We start from the raw sequence: 22073 nt of genomic DNA, 5'->3' as shown, positions 1-22073 counted from the left end.
TTTTTTTACACGTATGCGTGTATGAAATATACACTGTATATATGTAATTTGTATGTATATACTGTTGTTTATATATTTCAAATATATATGTACCCCATTTTTTGTCACTGAAAACTGGTTTTTAATCATTGTGACAATGTTTGTGGGACAGCCCGGACTTTCTGTTTTGACAGCAGACGTCGGTCAAGTTTTTTGAAACCGTGCAAAATATTTGACACGGTTAAGCCGCCCTTAATTCAGCACTCGAAGCTTCAGCTTTGTTCGACGCATAAAGAGGCAGCCGATGCCTCCTGCACTTCCTCTGCACCTCAAACCCTTCAGCTCCAGATGATTGTGCTCTTGGCCATGTTGCTCTTGGCGTGCTCGGTGGAAGAGGAGCAGCCTCCAGACACGGCCCTCCCAGGCTCTCCCGGCCACTGAGAGGTGAGCTCGGGAGAGGGTGCAAAATTAAGTCGGGTGGATATATTTCTGCTATGAAATATGGATGTGAGCCTCGTGTGAGAGCGTGCCAAAACATGCATCCGTGTTAAGGTCAGCCGGAGGTCAGCGCTCACTTTGCTGCCACAGACCTGGCGCCGCTCCAGGGCTGGCAAAGCAGCAGTGGTGTCTCTTGGTCGCTGTCTCTTTGTGCTTGTCCTCTCTCACGTCTTCTTGTTGCCAGTGTGCCGTAGTTTGCGTGCAGAGTACACACAGGGAGCCATGTGTTGTGTATCTTTGTTGAGCCCTGGACTTAAAATTGTGTGGCAAAAAGTAACACCAGTCTTAAAGTCACTGAAACTCACGTGCATTTAAAAGTGAAGCAGGAGCGCCAAGGAGGGGCGCGCCAAACACCGCCGCTGGTGTCAGTAAGTGGCCTAGAAGGTATTACCTGAATAAAAAAATGAAATAAATAAATAAACCTCAACAGAATATTTTCATGTTTCCAAACATGCACTCTTACTTCTGGGAACAGTTGTTTTTAAGAAATAAACTTGTTTGTTCATTCTTCACGAATAGTTGAGTGATGAAAAGATATGTACACTCACATTTTCCATTTAAATGTGGAGCAAGAAGCAGCATTTTAGCCTAGCATAGCCTCCAATATATGTACGTGTATTGCAAGCGATGCAAAAACTAAAATGACGCCCATTTGATTAAGGATATGGAAAGATCCTGATGTGTGTTTTCTGTAAGTTGTGCCGTGTTAGAATGATTTTCAGTCCTGCCCACTCTACCTTTGAGCACTTTGACTCATTTAATTTTCCTTTCATTAATCTCTATAAAAACACCATTGTGAGGTATTTTTGTTTCATATATACAACCATTTAAAATCCAAAACCCACCTCTCAAGTAGCACATTAAGTTTAGTCTATTTAAGCACCATGATACCATAGTCTTGTCCAGCTTAAATATAAAACAAAGTTTCATTTTTGGTAACTGCAAACCCAAACCAGAAACTGGTACTGAAGCCTTTCTGGGTCTGAATCAACCTGTTATTTAAAAAAAAAAAAAAAAAAAGAAAAAAAAAATTCTGCCATTCCTGAACTATTCATCAGCTGCTTATCCTTAAACACCGAAATGGACAAGGAGATCAGGGGTTGCGTACAGATAGTGGATGAGCGTAAATATTTTTCTACAAACATATTCCGAACAGGCAACCTCATGAAGAGATCCTTTGTGTGTCGTATTTGGCAGAGCGACCGGCCAAAGTTTTGAAGAGAAAATGGTGCAATGGAAAATTGCTTAATGGGAGTAGAATTAAAGATGGAGGACTTTGGACTACTTTGTTGTTCACTTACATTGCACAGACAAACACACGCAAGCACGCACGCATGAGAAATAGGTTTGGTCTCCTTGTTCAAACAAGAATCTGCAGAGAGGGGTGACAAAGATATTAGGTTTAATTTTACTTTTTAAGTTCAATATAACTTGTAATGTCTTGAAATGGTGTTCATTCCATTTTTCCTAAGGAAAAGTGATTGGTTATAACTTCACCTTTTGAGAAAAAAAAAAACAAAACGTCATTGATGTTTTACTGCGCTGATGCCCCAGATCAGGTTGGCAGCAAGTTAGGCTATGCAGTGTGTGTGTGTGTACGTGTGTGTGTCTCTGTCCAAAAAAAAAAAAAAAAAAAAAAAAACCCTCACTAACCCAAGCTTACTGTTCTGTATATTTCCTGTGCATCGTGTATTTGCAGTCCCTATGTCCTCTATTGTAAGTCGCTTTGGATAAAAGCGTCTGCCAAATGCAATGTAATGTAATATAATGTAATGTCACATTGGTACCCCAAGGATGCTGTAAATATATTTCAATTCATGTCAAATTATTTCTTTGAAAACATTACAGCGTTAGACATCATGTAAATACTTAACTACACTACATTTTCCACTTAGCTACGGTGGAACACCAAATTAAACAGATAGTACATTGCACGTGAGAACGCTTAAGTAGAACCAGGCTTTTTAAGTGAGATGAATGAGTGTGTCCAACAAAGATCCGTGCTTTTGCGTAAAGCCTGATTACTGAATCACACATGAACACAAGACGTTCTCAGCCAGAGCCGTCAGATAAAGAGCTAATCGTGACGGCAGCGCGATGCTTCTCGCCAGTGACACATCTTCGCATCTCAATGTGCCAACCAGAGATAGAGCGGCACGTCCTGACCGGGCGGCGGCACTCTGCGCTGATAAGGAGACGATTGCGGACAGGCTTGACTTAGACCGGGCCGAGATGAAATCTTGTCGGGTTCGGGTCTTGCTGATAAACCCATGCCTCATCATTCACTCTTTCATCCTCTACCTCCTCCTGACCTACATCCAGCTCCAGATTCTGCACGTTATTGCTACAGAGTTGGTTTCTATCATGGTTGTGCCAGAGGGTCCCCGGCTCACAGAGACCCACAACCCTCACCCTGGAACACTTAATTCAGAAGGGTAACTTGCAACCTATATGTTGTTTATATTTCATTTTTGAACGAACAAATACTTAACTGTGACGAAGCTTGATTGTGTGTGTCTGCAGAAACGGCTGGTGGGCATAGTGGAGTGTGGGGGCTGGGCAGGCTTTGGTTGTGTGTGTGATGGGTCTCTGGTCTGCTGGAGAAAGCGTGAAGAAGCAGCTGCGCACCGAGACCGAGCCCCGAAAGGGCAGAGCTTAGAAGATTTGTCTCTACCTGTGACTAAAGATTTTTCGTTTTTATCTTTTCAAGACTCGTTTTGAAAGTGATTTCAAATAAATCCCAAATGCCAAATAAATGTCTCTTTTTCAACTCTAAAGGGTCAGAACCGGGGCCTGCGGCAGACTTGAATGCACTTCCAAGAGAAAAAAACACATACTGATATAATTTCACAAGTTTTTAAAAGCAGTAGAATTAAAATGTTTTGCAGCACTCCCTTTAGTTTGTTCCATTTTGTTCTCTGAAAACCACCAGAAGAGGCCGAGTTCTAACACATCACAAATCATGTGGAACGGTGTCTGGCTCGATAATTCTTAACAGGCACGCTGCAATGTACTGACATTTTAAAGCTTGGAAGTGGTTCCTTATATTTATAGCGAAATGTAAATAAAAAATAGAATGCACACACGGCAATGCCGTTTTTTTAAACCATATCGCGCTCACCATGAGCTGCATGACCTTTTCAACTTCTGTATGAGAGGCTTCTTGCGAGTGAATCAAGATGTGCAATGTGCCTCAGGTCAAAGCGTTGACTGCGTCGAATGAAAGCTGTGACTAGAAGCCATTTGATCTATTTATGATGCTTCATGCTCATCGAAGCAGGTGGTGGACAGCTTGAGAACACTAAATGCAAAAAAAAAAAAAAAAAAGTGAAAAGTTCTCTAACAAAATCATACCAATTTTTAATGATTGGTGAGAAATTACTCGTGAATATCTATTTTTTTATGACAGGTTTTTTTCACAGGTCTACATGAAATACTTCCCATGCTCTTGAGAATTGGTTGATACCATTTGGGAAAAATGTACTCATTCCTGCTTCTGAAACTGCTGTTTCAGTTTACTGTCTGCTATTTGAGCAAGTGACTTAAGTAACTGCATAGTTTACAATAAACCTGAAACTGTAAACAGTAATCACTGAAAAGGATACAGGTACGGTTTACAGCAGTGGTTCCCATACTGGTTTCACTTCCTCCTAATCTGCCTCATTCCCAATAATGGAATAAGATTAGCTTCTTTCTGAATAGCCCAGGAAATGTAACATTGGCAGGTCATAGAAGAAAAAGGGATCATGGCATATATCCCAGTCTTTACAAAGTACTTGAACCCATGTAAACACAGGCACTTTCTCCTAAATATGTTTAAGTAACCCCCCTAACCCATACAAGTATTTAGATATAGATATTGATAAAGTATTAAAGTACAAGAAAAAGAGACATACTCCATATCATATCATGGGCCAGTGTGGATTACACTCAACAGTTTTATTTGGAATATTAAGACAATGAAGCATAAGCCAAGCACCAAGAGTGACAGCTACAAGTGTCGCATCATACGGCTCTTAAAAATGAACAGGTTATACTGGAAAACAACAGATTTTTGCTTTTTTTCCCTCTCTTTGAAAGGTGAAGCAGATACACAGAACAGACAGTGAAATGTGAACATGATTATGCCATTTACACGCTCCAAATCCTACCTGACAGCAGAAGAGAGGATGTGGGGGGGGGGGGGGGGGGCAAGGAAAAAGTGGAAGAAAATGGAACAGCGATATTTGTCTGACAACAGCTTGGTCAGCCTGTAGCATCGGCTGTGGGCCCCACCCCCCGCTTTCCGGATTTAAAGGGCTCTTGTGATTGGTCAGAACAAATAACGCAGTTGGGGGACACAGCTGCACTGCAGAGTGACAACCATTAGTTCCCATCATTGTCAAGTCCTGTTGCCTCGGCACCCATATCCACACAGCAACCAATGTGCACATACAGCATTAAAGTGACAGAGGATTGCAACCATTGTTACACTACACTCCATTGCATATTAGGGAGAAGCAATAATGAAAAATAATGATTCTTTCATATCTTTTTCTGTTTGCATACCGCACTTAACACAGCTTTTTTTAAAATATATATGGGAATCATGGGAAACATGTCGAGAATAACTTCTTTCCCCTATTTTTTTCATTTAGTTATTTTAGTAAAACAAATGAGTTGCACCAAGGTTGGGGGGGGTGTACCTAGAGTCCTACGTCCAGGCATGTTACTGTGTTTTAAACGGGACAGCTGGCGAGACAGCGGTCTAAACCCAGTGGTTCCTAGCCACAAAGGAGGCTCTCATAGTGCAGCTAAATAGTGTCATGTACTAATGACAAAAGAAGGTCAAAATTCATGGCATTGTTTTTTTTTTTTCTTTTTTTTTTGAAAAAAGAACATAGAATACACACGTAAACACCTATCTTTGTTTTCCGCCTCGTTTTGGAGAAGTCGCACAGAAAAAAAAAATGTGGTGCTGGCTAAATGTGGTCCATGTTTTTACACATCCCGGGTTTAGGGTGGGGTGATGTGTGCGTGTGTGAGTGAAGACCTGGCTAAGTGCAGGTGTGACAGTAAAAAGGGTGTGCAAATGCATGTGTTGATTAATGCACCGCCAAAGAATAAAACAACTTTTCATCAGGCTCCATGATACATAACTCCATTCATCATACATACAATGGTTTTTGTTTTACTCCTACATCTATGGGTTATATGGCATGTGCTACGGTTAATGTCAGATATTTCCCATGGGGAAAAGTGGGTCGAGAGGGTCCTGGGACTCTCCTTGTAATGGGCCTGCCTGAGAATAAGGGTGTGGAAAAAGGGGGGGTTGCAGAGGTGTCGTTCATAGGAGTCCCTGCCGTCGCCCCTCACAGTCAACCCTGCCTCCCCTCTGCCCGAACCCTCTGTGTGGCTCTGTCCAAACACAAAACAACTCCCGTCCAATGCACGCACATTCACCTGGCCCGCGGAGCGCGGCAGGGAATCAAGTACACACGACACAGCTTGACGACGCCCGAATTTAGGGTGAAATTTTTCAAGACCACCAGCTTTTAACTCATTGTTCACACACGTCTTGCCAATTTGAGCTGATGTACACACACACACACATATACACACAAAGTGCGGTCAACAAGTACTGCAACAGTGAGACATTTTTGCTCTCTTTTGGTTGGATGCTGCAGCTCACCGTTCGTTGTGAAGGCTGCGTGCGGAAAATGTTGATGCTTCTTTTCAAAGCAGAGAAGCTACTGTTTCAAACACATGAACAAGATACCAACTCAATTTGAGAGCCTGACCAGTGTTTAAGTCATCTACTTCAAAAGTGGGTGCTCTTTGAGACTTTGAGTGAGGAATTGAGTTTGTAGGTATTAAATAAAAAATGCCACCGATTCCAAAAATAATTATAGCAAGTGACCTCAAATAAACTTGCCGCTGCATCTCACCGTTACTTTAAATGCTTTACTTAAAAAAAAAATGTGTCACTGTCCCAATACCCACTGACTGCACTATGGAACACAAATACACAATTAAAGTGCTATTTAGTTAAGAAAAGGAAACAAAACAAAAAACTCTCGCTAACCTGTGTGGGCACAAAATTAACCATAACTCTCAGGGCGCTCAGTGAGCCATAAGTATCTCTTCCCGCTCCTTGATATCATCTTCAGACCGAGCTGCGATTCATGTTCATTCAGCACAACAGCTCCCTAAGCCCACCCCCGCATCGACACAGTGATGTTAGACATGTGGCCAGATGGAGACGTGTATATATTAAAAGCTCTTCCTCATTCACAGCATCTGTAAGGCAGGACTGACCCTTATAGTTCCTTTATGAGCTGGTGATCAATGTGAGGAGTTATATGCTAATGCTAGGCAGTAGCATGACATAGATGGCAATGGGCAAGATGTGTGTGTGTGTGTCCTCTGATATATATTTCAGTGTGAATGCTCAGAAAAAAAAAAAAACCCTGACGCATTAAAGTGCACATGTAACTGACTTAAATGCCGATGGTCTTGCCGTCTGAACACTCCCGCTTTCTTTTCAACACGTCATGTGGTTTTTCAAGCTTTATGGGAAGAAAGTGCAGGTCAGTGGAAAAATGTTTTGGACTTTTAAGGGAGGAAATGTTCTGTATATTTGGATCAATTCACAGTGCAGTGGAGAAAGTAAATATTGGCTCGTGAGATATTTGGCATTTTATCCGTTATATCTACACAGATGATCTCGTACCAGCTGCATGAAAATATTTAGTTGCCTGCCTGATAAATGAGTGAAAATACAATAATGTTTTGGTGAGAGAAGGTTTGAGGGAGGGGGGCTTAGGGTAGTAACTCAATGGGCTAAGATTTTTCCTCCTGTGAGCAGCCTAGGTTTTGATAGAACGAGAACTTAGACATCTTGGTAAAAGATAAAATACTTCTTAGCTGAACCTCCACACAAATGAGCTCAGCGAGAAGTATCGGCCTACCAGTTGATACGTGTGGTTGGTAGTTGGCTTTGGTCACAGAGTCTTAGATATTTCCGGGGCAAATAACACAAGCACAGACAGATGTTCAGGGCCTATCCTTCTGAGAAGTGAAATCATCTTCAACATGTATGGGACAACAGACAGAGCGCAGCTAAGACATACAGGAGAAATACCGTAAGAATGAGTTCAGTTATTCACCTTTGTGTTGAACATTTCATGCATGTTTCAACACTTGAATTTTATTCAACACCTGCAGGTTTTCATCTTTCATCTCTACAGTTTATTGTATCTGTAACCTATTGATAGTTTATGAGCTCCCTCAGAGCCTTCTATAGGCCCAGGGGAATCAACCACCAATCTCATCTTGACATGTCACATTGAGAGTAACAACCCGGCTTATTTTCACAAAACAAGGTTCTGTAATGTATAGTCCGCAGTTCACAACTTAGAATGAACACGGTTGTGGATAACTACATGTGAAAGAGGGTTACATTTTATGTTGCCATCAGAAGTTTATCTGGATGCAGATTCTCCTGGCAGCAAAAGTTGGGATTTGTTGGGTCAATTAGCAGATCAGATCCTTCAGAAATCAGTGTTGGGCATTTATGGATATTAATGCTACTGTAGGGCAGGCACTGGACCCACTAAAGACCTAATACTTCTTCAAAGCTACCACATGGATAATGTGGTGAAAGAGTAATATCTGCATTTGTGAGTGAGAACAGATGTAACTAATATACAAATAGAAGTACACTCAGCAGTGCACATACTGTATCTCCGCCAAGGCCAACGTAGGAAAAAGTTTTTTTCCACCCTCCTGATCTACCCCAAAATCGAATGGGCTCTTCTGTGGCCTTTTGCTTCACCTCCCTATAAAGGTTGATGAAAAGCCGCCAGGTAGTTTTTGAGGAATCTTACAGAGACAGAGAGAGAAAAGTGAAAACACCAGCTAGGTGGAGGAAACTGTCAAGCATTTCTATAATCGATCATAGTTTAACTGATGTAGCACCACTAAACTTGTGTCCTTTACAAAAATCTTATGTGCACCGAGGGTAAATGAGCTTAAACTCACAAATCTTTCCAATGTTGTTCTCTTTTGTCTCATTTGATGAGATCAGAGTTGACTGGGATGAAGCACCTCTTGCTCCAGGTTTTGGACTGAGAAGCAATTGATTATGGAACAAGACTAATGGTTTACCAAAAGGCACATGGGTTACACTTATTTTCTTTTCAAAAAGAATCGTTTCTTTCTCAAGTCACAAAGAGATAAAACTATTCCAGTAACAAAACTCTCCGGGATATGCCGACTTCTGAAGAGAGTTTAGTCTTATGTGGAAAAAATGAAAGAAATGTAACCAGAAAATTAAGAGGAAGTAACAGGACTAGCAACGTAATGATACCAACTTGAAGGGAAAACGATTCTGTTGTTTTTTTTTGTTTGTTTTCCTGCTGGTTAATGCTATTCATAAAACACTTGACATGTTTTATCTTTCTTTTTTTTCTTTTTTTTTTTTACAAGAAGTAACAGAGTATCAAAGAGTGTACTGTAATGTAATTACAGGAGTTGCAGTTTAATTTCTTCACAAGCAGATCCTTGGACAGTATTAGAGAGGCATTTTTCTAGGCTTGGGCGGTATCAAAGTATCACGGGAGAGAACTGGGGGGGCGGCGTGGAGCAGGAGGTCGAGCAATCGTCTTTGGAACTGAATATTCCTGGTCCAATTCCCGGCTCCTCCTAGTGTGCTGAAGTGTTGTTGAACAAGACACTGAACCCAGGTGCTGGTCGACGGTAGCCTACTGGGTTAATTGCAGAGATTGAATTTCCCCCGCGGGGATTAATAAAGGATTCATTATTATTATTATTTTCAATACTGTTGAAAATACAGGTGCTCTTGTATCATACTAAGAATAGAATCTTGTGAAGGTATTTACAAGGAAATTGAAAACAGGTTTCTTAGCAAAAAAATAAAAATAAAACTTGTCCAGCTGTATGTTGCAACTCAAATACTGCTTGATACGAAACCATAAAAATACTGCAACATACAACTTTATCATGAGGGGACCAACTACACAGATGTTTATTAATCCAAATGTTTTAAGTCGGCAAGTGTTGTCAGTTCCTCCACAAATCTATGGAAAAAAAGTTTCTTCATACTATTTACTCTAAATCTGCTAGTTGTGTATTAAATATAGTGTTTTAATAGAGACACTGTCATACATGCTTCAAAAACATCTATCAATAGCTGCTTAGAGTTTAGTTTTTGCTCACACAAAAACTATTGTATAGAAATAGAAGGTATGTATGACATGATATATATATATATCTATATATATATATAGATATATATATATATATCTATATATATATGACGATATCGCCCAAGCCTAATGCCCTACCAAATTATGACCTGGTGTGTCCTTATTTCTTAATAAGCCTTGCTGAAAGACCAGTGGATCCACATTCATCTTAAAGGGATAAGGAAAATATGAATTTTCATTGATTGTCTACCCCTTGCCACATGCACGCAAATTCTTTTGAAAAGACATGAACAGCACTTATTGCTGTTATTGAACTGAAAAGCTTGCTGCACCAATGTTACACGAGAACAGCAGGGGAATATCCAATCAAACCGGCTAGAATGTGACAACGGAGTCCCAAAAAGAGCCAGGCTATAGAGGGTGGCGGTTACACTAAAGCACAATTCCATTAAAAAAAAAAAAAAAAAAAAACAGACTGTAAACAATACACTTGGGAGCTAAATTTCATACAGTAATTAATGAACTGTATAATCAACAGCACGACAGACTGATGTGATAACTTTGATGAAATGTTTAAGAGTCTCTGTGGTTCTACTGGTAATTCTGCAAGAGACAGCAACGTGAGCACGCTCACCAAATAGGACACAATAGTCTCGTTAGCATGCCTCGTTTACTGTCGCTGCTTGTGGAGAACTAGTGTTTTCAATGACTAATCTATAGTCCTTAGAAAGCACTTAATTTTCCTGATGCATTGCCCTGAAATCTATGGACCCCCTAAGAAACCATCTCTGTCTCTTGCTTAGGTGATTCTCTTGTGCAGAGATGGCAAGAATGTGCCTTGTGCTTTATCCATGGGACAAGCTCCGACTGCAAAATACCAATCGCACCTCCGGGTGCCTTGTCGACTAAACCACCTAAGGCCCTCTTGGAAAGGTGCCTTGCGGGAACTTTGACAAGTTGAGCAAGAAAAAACAATAGTGTGCAGAAAGTGAACTGTACAATGAAGCAATGTAGGTCTAAACAGTAATATGGGATGAAGAGGGAGGCATGCAGACAGGTCTACAGGCAGGATGGTGTTGTGGGAACAGGCAGACATTTAGCGAAAAGCTGTAGGGTAATGACACAAAGCATTGATGCGTTCACTCCCTGTCAACAAAATCTGTTTAACACAATAATGTGTGGTTGCCAGAGAGCATTATACTGAATATAATTATATGTATCTTCTTCAATGTAAGTAATAACTAAAACAAAGATTAGAATGAATCCGGTATAGCTTGTTATATTTAAATGTATCCCACACCAGACATAGACAGCGTTGTCAGTATAGCCTCTAAATGGCTAATGAGGAATTTCTCAAGTTCAGTAATCCACCTGCAGTTTGTCTACCGCCCTATTTGACCTTGAGTGGCGGCTCCCTCTCCAGCCAGCGAACTCGTACTTTCTGTTTATAGTGATACTCCTTGAGGAAGTCCTGCAAGGCAGGAGGCAACGGCAAAGAGCCTATACCATCGTAAGTTGTCCAGCGGCAGATGACAACTCGTGCCAGGTGCTGCAGGCCAAAGGGAAAGGTCCGATGGAGAGGTGCTGTAAGCAGCGGTTCAAAAAACATACAGGCGCTAGGGTCCTTGTAGTGCTCCAGCAGTCCTGTGACTGTGGAAGAGTGGAAAACACAAGGATCATGTGCATCAAAGCTGAAATTGTGGTTCCACTGCTCAATGCGGGCATGCAGTGAGCGGTTATAACGGCGGAAGCTAACGGAGAAGAGGTAGTCCTCCTGGGCTGAGTCACGCAGCAAGAAGGTGCCCTCTGGCCGTCCGTCCAGCAGGGCTTCAGCCTCATAACGGTCCATTACACCCCAGTAACAGGGCAGAGCTGTGATCTGCAATAGGTCTGGCACCAGGCAGTGGATGTAGTCTATCTGGGTGTGAACTTTCCAGGGCCCAGGTTGCTGTCGACTCAGCTGACCTTCCCCGGAGGCGTGCCTTTGTTTAGGCCTCCTAGCCTGTAGGCAGAGGGTAGTTGAATCCTCCTCCGAATCGCAGTCCTGGGCTGATGCTGCAGACCCCAAAGTCTGCCCGCAAGCCCCGGAGGACCCGCCGCCCATTGAGCTGCCAGCACCCGAGGCTCGACTTTCCCCAGAGGCCTCGCCCATGCCAGGAGCCATCTTTGGTCCCAGTTTATAGACAGATGAACCTGGCACTGAGGCTTCAAGGGTATGGATCTGTGCATTAGGTGGTGGATCCACACCTTCCTCGATGCTTAGTCTGCGCCGTTCACGTAGGCGTTCCTCTTCATCTTCGGGAGAGGGGTGGGCTGGATCAAAACCATCCAACAGGGCAGTGGAGGAATGGGGACTGACTGGTGCTGTGTGTTGTTTGATCAAGTGCCACTTGTGGGCAAGATCTGACCCTGGAGGGAAAGGGCAGGTTTCCAGCATGAGCTCTGTCAGGTGAATCTTACGTTTGGAAGTGACAGAGTTCTTAGAAGAACGTGAGCGTCTGCGAGCAGGCAAGGGTAAGCACAACCCCACAGTATCACTCAGCCGCTCACGCAAAGAACGAGCATTTAGATTACGTCCTCCTGAGACCGAGTCGCTCATCTCTTGGGTCGAACAGACTCCATAACGCCTGTCCCTACGGTGCCCGTTACCACGCAAGCGCCCAGATCGCCTATCTCCCTCCAAGGAACTCTGGGTTTTGGTGGAACATGAGTGCTTTTTCTTGCCACCCCACGGAGCATGACGAGAATACGAGTCTCTTCGAGCAAGGGGAACAGCCCCTGATCCTCCCCGTACATCCTCAGTGTCCTTGTCAATCGTGATCTCTACTATCTGAGGGGTGTCTGACACACAGTTGTGACTTCGTCGCCCTGCTGTTACCATTGGCACCGGGAGGAGGCTCCTTGATGGGCTGGAAACTCCTGATGTCTGAGGCTCACTTGAGCTGCTCCCCTGGCTGACATCCACCACACTGTGGACAGCATCTGCCTCAGTCCTGCTTTCACTGGCTCCTGAAATGTTGTTGTGAAAAAGCGTTTGGCATTTGCTCTTTAGGTTGCTCCACATGTTGCTCACTTTCTTCATCGATAGGAGCCCCTGGGACCTAAAATTATAGAACAAAAAAAAAAACAGTTGTGTTACAGGTACTGGAATCTTTAAACTGTTAGGATCACTGCAAAAACATATGAGGCACAAATCTACAGAAGCAATGTCCAGCAAGATGAAAAAAGTTTCATTCAAAATGCTATGGGAGATGTGCGAATAATGGGGCCGAGATGTCTGAGAGGTGGATGATCTTGAGTTGTTGGAACAGCGGAGTTAAGAGTTGCCAGGCAGACATGCAGGGACACAAGGCCACAGCTATAAATGAACTCAGGATCTGCTCACAGCTGATCTGTTGGTATGTATTGTATTACAGAGCCAGTCTAGACCTGACCAAACCGTTCCCTCCGACAGAGGCAGACAGGGCACAAGTACATGCACTCTCTTATGCAGTTGATTTATCACTCTACAAGAATTTAATAGGCATTTGAAAATAGTACCAGACAACTGCATGCAATTGTCTGGCACTGCATTTTATTGATCCAAATTTTTGTCTGGTAATACATTTTATGAAAAAGCAAATTTTATACTGGGGCAGTGCTTATACTTAAGGAGGCTGACCTAACTCAAAATTAAAAGTTAGAAGGATTGCATCTGCTGAATGTTCTCCAATGTTTAATTTTTTCTAGACTTGCTACATTAGATTTGGAGGGACAATGTGCTGTCACGTTCACATCACTGCAAGTAGTGGAGGAAAATATCATACATCATCCAGAATGCAAAATGTAAAAGCTAGAAATACTTAGAAGAGAGCGATTTTATAAGGCACATATTTTTTCCATGATTAATTCAAGGTGGGAGCAAAACTCCTAACAGTCTAAACTACTTGCATCAGCTTCAGTACCAGGAATACGGCAAATGATTACTTGGTGTGCTCTTGTGTTTACTCAACTCCCTACCACATCTTCTTCATGATTGACTAACCTAAGCTGCCTCTGGGCTAAAATCAAATGTCACACTGTCCAACAGGCAAAAGGAAGCTTGTCTCTTAATACTGATAATGTCATTAAAGATTTGCACGGTCAGCTGTGGAGGGTTCTGTGATGCACAGGAAACAAGACTGGTCTTAAACACATGACTGATTAGGCTGATTTGCTGAGGGCATTTCCATAGTTATCGCTGACAAACTCATGACAATTCTTCCAGACTCCTCATTGTCTCACAACAACCCAAACTACATTTGTCATGGAAAAAAAGGAATATTTTATTCAGTGTATTACACTGCTAAATGCAGCAGACCTAATGACTCGGGTTTAACTTCTGATCCCTCAGCATCTACACACTAATGAAATGCTGTACACTGCCGGGTCTGATAGAAGTCTTCTTTCCGTAACTTTACACAGACCTCAAGTCTGTCAAGACACGACTTTTGGCCAACCATTAATTGTCTACTAATAATATTTTTGATAAAGCTCCGCCTGGTGTTTCAGCTCCTTTTGACAGGATAACATTTTAATCAATTTTACCCTTTTGTTTTTTTTCCAAAGTAAAATGTTTGCAGCAAACAAAGTAATCAATATTATTCAACATATTCTGAAACTACAACTGCTATGTTAAGGTTATTTGGCCTTTAGTTTGCATCCAGCCTGAATAGACTTATTTAATTTAATGAGTTAAAAAAAACTTTCATTGAATATTTTAGAGGTATAGAGCAAGAATTCTAGAAGTTTTTTTTATTTTAAGTGTCGCAAAGTGGAAAATATGACAACATGGACCATACTGATGGAACCCTAACAAACATATCACTTTTTACACATGCAAAACACAAATCATCACATTCAACATATTTGCATTGTACAGTGGTTTAACCATGCCAAGGTTGTTTAAGTTAAGAGTGATCTTTAGACTGTTTACAAGAGAGCATTCCAAACACAGGCTGATTTAAAGTGATTAGTTAAATTGGTCACTGATTTTATACTAATTAGTTAAAGCTGATTTACCACTGGCAACCACAGACCACAAATGATCAGTTGTAGGTTTAATGTAATGCTACAGCCATTATGTTTGAAAGGTTTTCCCACTTATATTTACTAATAGTGATAATTAGTGTTGATGCATCATGCAAAACTTTAAAGGCTGAGGGTCAGCTCTCAACACCAATGTGGTGAATAATTGTTTTTATGCATTCAATTTCACTTGTATAAGACGAAATAGATGTCTGTAATCTTAAAGCAAATGCTTCACAACCCTAACAAGCCAAGCATAAAGTGAATACATCAACCATCTGAGCCTGTACTAGTCCTTCAAACTACACCTAAATCAACAGTGATTTGCACAAGGAATCAGAATTACAGCCATTTATTTCAGAACTTCCTGACAGTTGTGAACAATGAAGGCAATGTTACCTCTGCCTTAGGGTTATTCTAAGTAAATAAATGCTCTCGAGAGGGTGTGAAATAATGTCATTCATTATTAGAATACAAAAAGACATTTTTTTAACCCCCATTTAAATCATACTTGGTCATGCAAGACTGTTTCTCCTGCACAACTTCACACTCTTCTCCAATATGTGAATAGGAATGATTTAACTCACTTTTCTTGAGCCTCTTTGCATCTGTCAGCTATTGAAACACTAAACAGCCCGGCAATTGAACACGCTGGGCTTGGTCCACTTTTTCACACAGATTATAACAAATGTTTCTTTATATATTCTAATGGTCTTGGCCAGCGCTTGTTACAATAGCAAACCAACTGTGACTATTTATATCTATTTCTGAGTATCATTGTAAGAAGTGCTATGTTCTCTAATGTCAGTGTCAATGCAAGTATCTTGAAAAATAAAACAGATGCAAACCACACTAAATTCTCAACTAATAGTTACTTGAATATATTGTTCAAATAAGGACTAGGCATTGCCTATACAGAGGAAAAGCCTAGATGTCCATCTCAGTGTACATTATCACAGTATGGTAGCATGTGACATGGTCAAATAAACTAACCACTAAAATATAGTTATTCATGTTTCTATTTCACAGTTTTTGATGTTTTTTTTTTTATTTTGCATCTGTGGTGTTTACAACATTAGCTTGGCCACAATTTTATCTCACTTGTACGATCAAGAGGTATTTTATGAGGGTTAATGTCATCAGATACATCGGGACAGGCTGGACTTTCCATGCGGGCCAGTGTGTTGTATCCAACTTGTCAAAAAATGAAAGCTAGTATCTATTCAAAGAGTACCTTCACTATTTACAAGCTAAATAGCTAAAAAAGGCACTAAGAGGTCCAAGATTAAATTAATTTTGATAAATAATTTGTATAACTTAACAACTGCCTTTATATAAAAAAAATCCATTGCTTCAAAATTTTAGAGGATCTACACACGGAGATGAATTCGGAATAGATAATGAATAGAGGATTCAAAAGTTTACTATGACAAGCAAAGAATAGGATGCAACTTGTAAAGGGGATTGATGATTAGATCAGACTTTTTTATATTCAATATTCAACAGTGATTTTTATGCTAATTTAGACTGTGTGTTTCTAAACTGCTGAAAATTCAAAACAAAATTTAAAGCAAACATAAAGCATACACCAGCTTCTCTGACTTCAACCTAAGAATACAACTGGATTGTACAAAATCGGGCTCACTTTGTAGCATGTTTCTATAATGAGACTTAAGTACAACGTTTGGATAAGTAAGTCAATTATTTGTCAATTAAAGTTTTAGACCGTATGCAAAAAATGATGACGCTAAATTACTTTTAAAGTGCCCACTTCTAATTAAAACTATACAAAAAATGCTAATACAAGACCATAATAATATACATCTCATCCCTTCAGTACTACTAGTACCAAAACAAGACAATTAAACGATTTTCAGATTTCCAAAGAATTTAGAATTACTGATGAACCTAAGACACGATTTACACAATAGTGGTATATTTCTGACATCTGATGTACTGAAATCTGCTAAACATGTCAAGTCAAATTTACAGCTAATTCACATCTCATGACACTTTACATGTAGAGTGGGCCTCGACCTTTCATACATTAAACTGACTTATTCCAACAACTCTGCTTTACAACTGGACCAGATGTACATGGGTTTTGACAAAGGATCAGAAATACAATTTAGCTGTCCTTGAAAGAAATCTCTTTTCAGTTTATGGTTGTGCTGCGCTGTTATTTGTATAGTTTGTGAGTTTCCATGTAAGACAGACTATTAGTAATGGCAGTGTTACACCAGTTGATCAGAATATTAGCATCTGAAAGAACGGTCCTGTTCTTCACATCCCTAAGCATTTTGGAGCTCAGAAAAGTGACTGACAATTAACCCCTTTCAAGAATTGTAAGGAGATTGTTATTGGTCTGCTGCTGGCGCAACTCAAAAGTTACACTCCTAACTAGATTTATTGCAATCCTTGTCCCGGTATTTCTATTGAGGATTTTGTTAAATGAATAAGACATAAGTGCACAAATTAGAATGAACTCGCTCTGAATCTTTTTTTTTTTTTTTTTTTTACAACATCATGTTCAATTTCCACCAGTCTTTCTGTCACATTGCAACAAGAGGTGGAACAAAGGAGCAGTTGCTTATGTCAACTTTCTGTTAATTCAACATTGCATTAGAAATTTGCGGTTTATGGCAAATAATTGCATTTGTGCCACTGTACTAATTTCTTGGGGCCACTGAGGCAGTCTTTTTTTCCTAATAGGGAAAGATGAGCAAATGGTTACATGAAAAAATGGCACTTTGTTTCTGCAAAGGTAACTGAAATAGAAGTTAATCAGGAAACTGTGTTGTTAAAGTTTCAAATACAATCTGTAATCTCTCATCCCCCCAAAATGTCTGCAACACATGGTATTTGGATTTGTGGAAGTTTGCAAATGCTATCACTCTAACACTAATAAATGAAAAACATAATAACATGATGCATTTCCTGTACCTGTTTATAGAGCAAATGCTTAACATTGAGAAGAATGAAATATATTAGCCCATTTGGTTTTTCTATAGCCTTGGTAAGTTATGGGATTATTTCAGGTAAGTACATCATTTCGCATCTACAACATAATTAAACATGCTTGCATTATGTCCTTCCATATTGGTGGAGGGATTTTGCAAAGGAAGGAATATTTAAATAAATTAGATCTCAGAAGCAATCTGCCACCCCCATCCAAAAAAAAAAGTTCTGCCCAGAATTATATCTGCTCCATTGCATCAGGATTGCAATACTTTCACTTTTTGATCACTGCCATTGATATCAATGGCCAAACCAATAGTGCAATCCAGTCTACAAGCATTTACAGCTGCCCTGAAACAGAACTAGGCTAATTCAGTACTCCGACAGACCAACACACCCATTCTCCTGGGACCACACTGATCTAAGAGAGCTGGAAAGAAGACATGATTAAGGGAGAGCGCCTTCTCTGCTCAGACTAGATCAGAGTTAATGAGATATTTGCAGCGTCTTGCATTCTTAAAGCTATGTGGAGTGGCAGGAAGCTAAAAAGAGTCTGTGGATGACTGATTAATCACATTTATATTTATGTCTGCATTTTGATAACAGTAACTTCACATTTAACGACCAAACATTTCTAATCGTGTGTGTACTTGCAACAAATGTACACATACGACTTGTTTCTCGACAAGTATACACCTAAAAAAAACGTCAAAATAGGCTTAATACAAAGTTTTCCTTTAGGATCAACCCTTACCCTAGTTAGTTTAGAACTCAGCACAGCAACAATACAGCATTTGTCTAATTGACTCATTCATTAGTTAGTAATCAATATCTAACTAGGAATATTAATGAAAAAAATTACGTTAATAATAGAAAAATCGATCAAATGAAATTTGGTAAAACTTTAAATCAAGTACCGATTTGAATACATAACTGAAATAACAAGTATGCATTATGTATTCAAATACCTGAGCTGTCTTTGACTGAATATTCTTCTGTCATGCAAACGCAGCCTGCCTATTAACGTTAGCATCCATGCATATCACGGCGTCATTAGCAGAAAACTAACAATCAGTATTTAAGGCTGGTTTAGCTAAACTATAAGTTAATGGTTGCAGGGCCTTTTGGTTTTTGGAGGCCCCTCTTTTTACTGCACCCAGCAACCTTAGCTGACTTGCTAATATGGTAACGTTAACGTCCTACTGCCGCTACATGTAACGTTAGCTTGAGGCTCGAAGGCTACGCTAGCTCGGCTAAGATTTGTCGAAATGACTTGGTGGCATTTGCTGTATACGGGTGCTGCTTTAAAATGATCATAATTTGGATGTTATTGATTGAAACCAGAATACATAGTGTTCAGATCAATACCATCAAATACGCTGTCAACTAGCATTCCCTAGAAAGGGACTTCTAGCATTAGCTAACCAGACAGCTAGAGGGCTAGCACATTAGCTTGTGAAAAATCGACACAAAAATTCATAGAACTAAACCACACAGTCACAGTCGGCCGTTGGGTGAAAAGATGAGTGTGACGTGCTTAACATTTAAATACGCGTTTCTCGAATTCAAATCTTACCCGTGTGCCTTTTTGAAAGCCCTATTCAACAGCTCTCTTTGTCTGCGAAAAATGGCTATTCAGAGTAGTCGGGCATATATCCCCCTTGCGGACCACGGTGTCAGATGAAAGCACTACACGTCCACGGATACTTGATGGTGTCATCACGAATGTTTAAAAAATATAGTAAAATTCTACTTCAATTCTTTAAAATCTTAAATGAATTGCGTGCCGTGGGGTCCCGGTCTTCATCCTGGCACGGCTCTTCTTCTTCTTCGCCGTGGCCGCTGCCTATTCTAGCAGTCAATATGACGACGGTCTCACCAGACAGAGAGCCGGAGATAGAACGACTGAGCTCGGCATGAGGGAGACGGACGGACAGCGGATTCGCCCAATAGCGGAAAGGGAAAGGACGATCCACTTCCGATGGAGAACGCGGATAGGGAAAACCCTGGAGCGGCCTCGGCGTGATTGACGTGCCGCTGCACCAATGAGCGCGGAGAGGGGGACGACGCTCCTCGCTGGCATCGACTTGGAAACGTGGAGAGGTGCATTGATGCTGTTGGTGTCCTTGCCATGCTGGACCCGCTGACGTCATCCAGGTAAGTGGACGACTTGAGATTGCGATTTTATCTATTTTTAATATCTATGTTTTGAAATCGCAGAAATGTTAAAAAAAATAATAGTTGTATTATGAAAGTGTTTTAAATGATATCCTCGCTGGCTAAACTACCAAAAAGTCAATGTTACCAAACTGCCATGGGGTCTCAGAAGCTATGCTAAGCTCAGAAGCTTCTGAGAAGTAAGGTGTCTCCAAATAACAATGTCAAATTTAAAATATTAAGAGAACGGTAGAAAACCCATAAGTCCCGAGTTTGTCTTAACAAAGATTTTATGTTGAAACAACCTCTGTGAGTATTCTATTTCCAAGTTGCACAGCCCTAGTTAAATGTTCACTTAATCAAATCACTATACCTGACTATAATTTGAGACTAGTCACTAAAAGAAGCCTGAAGTCATTGTACATAAATCGAGAGGGAGGTGAAAAGGTCTTAGAATCTTATCTTTGGTTTTCAATCCCATAGTCAATTAGACCAGCAAAATATAATTTTCCTCTGCTTTATAGGATAGCTACAATCCATTTACAGGGAGGGGGTTAAAAATGAATTAATTTGTACAACTTATTATTCACAGTGATTTTAGAAAAAAAAGTGAATATGTGTCATTGTTTGAGCTATGGTATGTATTAGAAAAATTACAATGTCTGAAAGGAACATTTATAGTCATCACTCCATCACATGAGATCACATGACATGAGGCATAATGGAAAGTGGTATGAGTAATATAGTAATTTGCTCCAGCTGGAGGTTGGATTTAGGGAAAACACCAGCAGTCTAAGCGCATTAGCATTTACATCTCTGAGATCCTGATCAAATTTGTGTTTATGAAAGGAAATGAAAGTGAATTGTATTACCAATGAGTCCTCTGCTGAGTGATTTGTACTATTTTTGTCAACACTATCCCTCCAGGCTGATGCTGTTTCATTTACTAGCAATCAGCCATAAGAATCTGAGGACTTGCTACTGTTTCCTTTGTGATCTTGTTGAATTTGTCTGATGACAATATTATACATTCATATTAGTTCTACTAGTAATCATATATACTTCTGAAATGGAACAGGACTAAAACTTCCAGATCACACACTTGTGTTTTATGAAAACAAAGATTCTCTGAAGACTTTTCAAAGCCAAATACTTATACATATCAGTTACACTTGTTTGTATTTTGTCTCATGCAAATTTTGATGTGGGTGAAGCAAAGGTAACATTTAAGATACATATTTATTGCAGCAAGCAGCACATTTAGGATCCACATAATTAGAAATGAATTAAAACGCAATCGCAAGAGTTATTGCATGGATATGGTTTTGTGGGTTGGTTTGTACAAATGGCAAAAACGAGTTAACAGCAAACAGGATTCTTCTTTTTCATATATAAAAAAAAGACAAAAAAAAAAAAAAACATGATTAAAGCCTGTGATGGATACAGAGCAAACATCAAACTTCTTACTGACCTGATTTTTTTTTTTTTTGAGGGCTAGAAGCAGTTTTGGAAAGTGACATAAAGGTGTGTAGATGCATTGTTTGTTGATCTAAGGTCAAGTACCATTGTTGCACAGGTGGTGATGCATTTCAATCGCCAATGCCGTTTTTGTCAATACAAAGCTGAGATGTCAAAAATGATCTGTCATTTGATCATTTGAAGGCTCTCCCCAGATACTGATGTTGGCATGTGCGAGCCCCTTCCACTACATTGTACTAAGAAAAATGACCACGAGTTTGTGCACTTGATATCAATGAACAAAATAATCCTGTCCATTTAGTATTTTTGTCCTAAAATGTTTGCAATATGGAGCATTTCTTCTTTTACGTATCAGCTGTTGAGAAAAGAAAAGCAAATCGGTTGACTGCTTCAAGTGATGAATGGGAATGTGAAGCTCTGTGAAGTAAAGAATGTGATGCAAATGTGCAAATAGTCCTCATTTCTAACATCTTGGAACCATAGAGAAGCTATGAAGACAAAATGGCAGAGGACAGAAGGAAGAGCCAGTCAAAGAAGAAAACCTGAAAGAACAACTCCATTTGTAGAAATCTGTGGCTCCAGTCCAGTATATCTTTTCAAATACTAAAGGGGAATTGGCAGCAGAGACATTCCTATCAAGAGTGATGATCAGAACTATACAGAGGAGTAAGAGCAACCCTTCGACGCCACCAATACTCAACCCTTGGAGATGCCAAGAATCTTTCGACATATAAGCGCAAGTATTGG

The 22073-nt window shown here is 40.2% G+C and overlaps 1 protein-coding gene across 1 annotated transcript; it reads right to left on the bottom strand.

The window, feature by feature from the left end:
- Nucleotides 1-8909: 8909 nt before the first annotated feature.
- socs5b (suppressor of cytokine signaling 5b) lies at nucleotides 8910-19568 on the bottom strand. The gene is made up of 2 exons (XM_086164738.1): nucleotides 19267-19568; nucleotides 8910-12787 (listed from the first exon to the last, which is right to left on the bottom strand). Exon 2 carries the CDS (start codon nucleotides 12766-12768, stop codon nucleotides 11077-11079), a length of 1692 nt encoding a protein of 563 aa, XP_086020864.1. The 5' UTR covers nucleotides 12769-12787; nucleotides 19267-19568; the 3' UTR covers nucleotides 8910-11076.
- Between the last annotated feature and the right edge of the window lie 2505 nt (nucleotides 19569-22073).

This window comes from Fistularia commersonii, chromosome 2, assembly GCF_037954325.1.
Source record: "Fistularia commersonii isolate RoL2024-O1a breed Wild chromosome 2, RoL_Fcom_v1.0, whole genome shotgun sequence".
In the NCBI taxonomy this organism is placed as follows: domain Eukaryota; kingdom Metazoa; phylum Chordata; class Actinopteri; order Syngnathiformes; family Fistulariidae; genus Fistularia; species Fistularia commersonii.
This window is presented reverse-complemented; position numbering and strand designations above follow the sequence as displayed.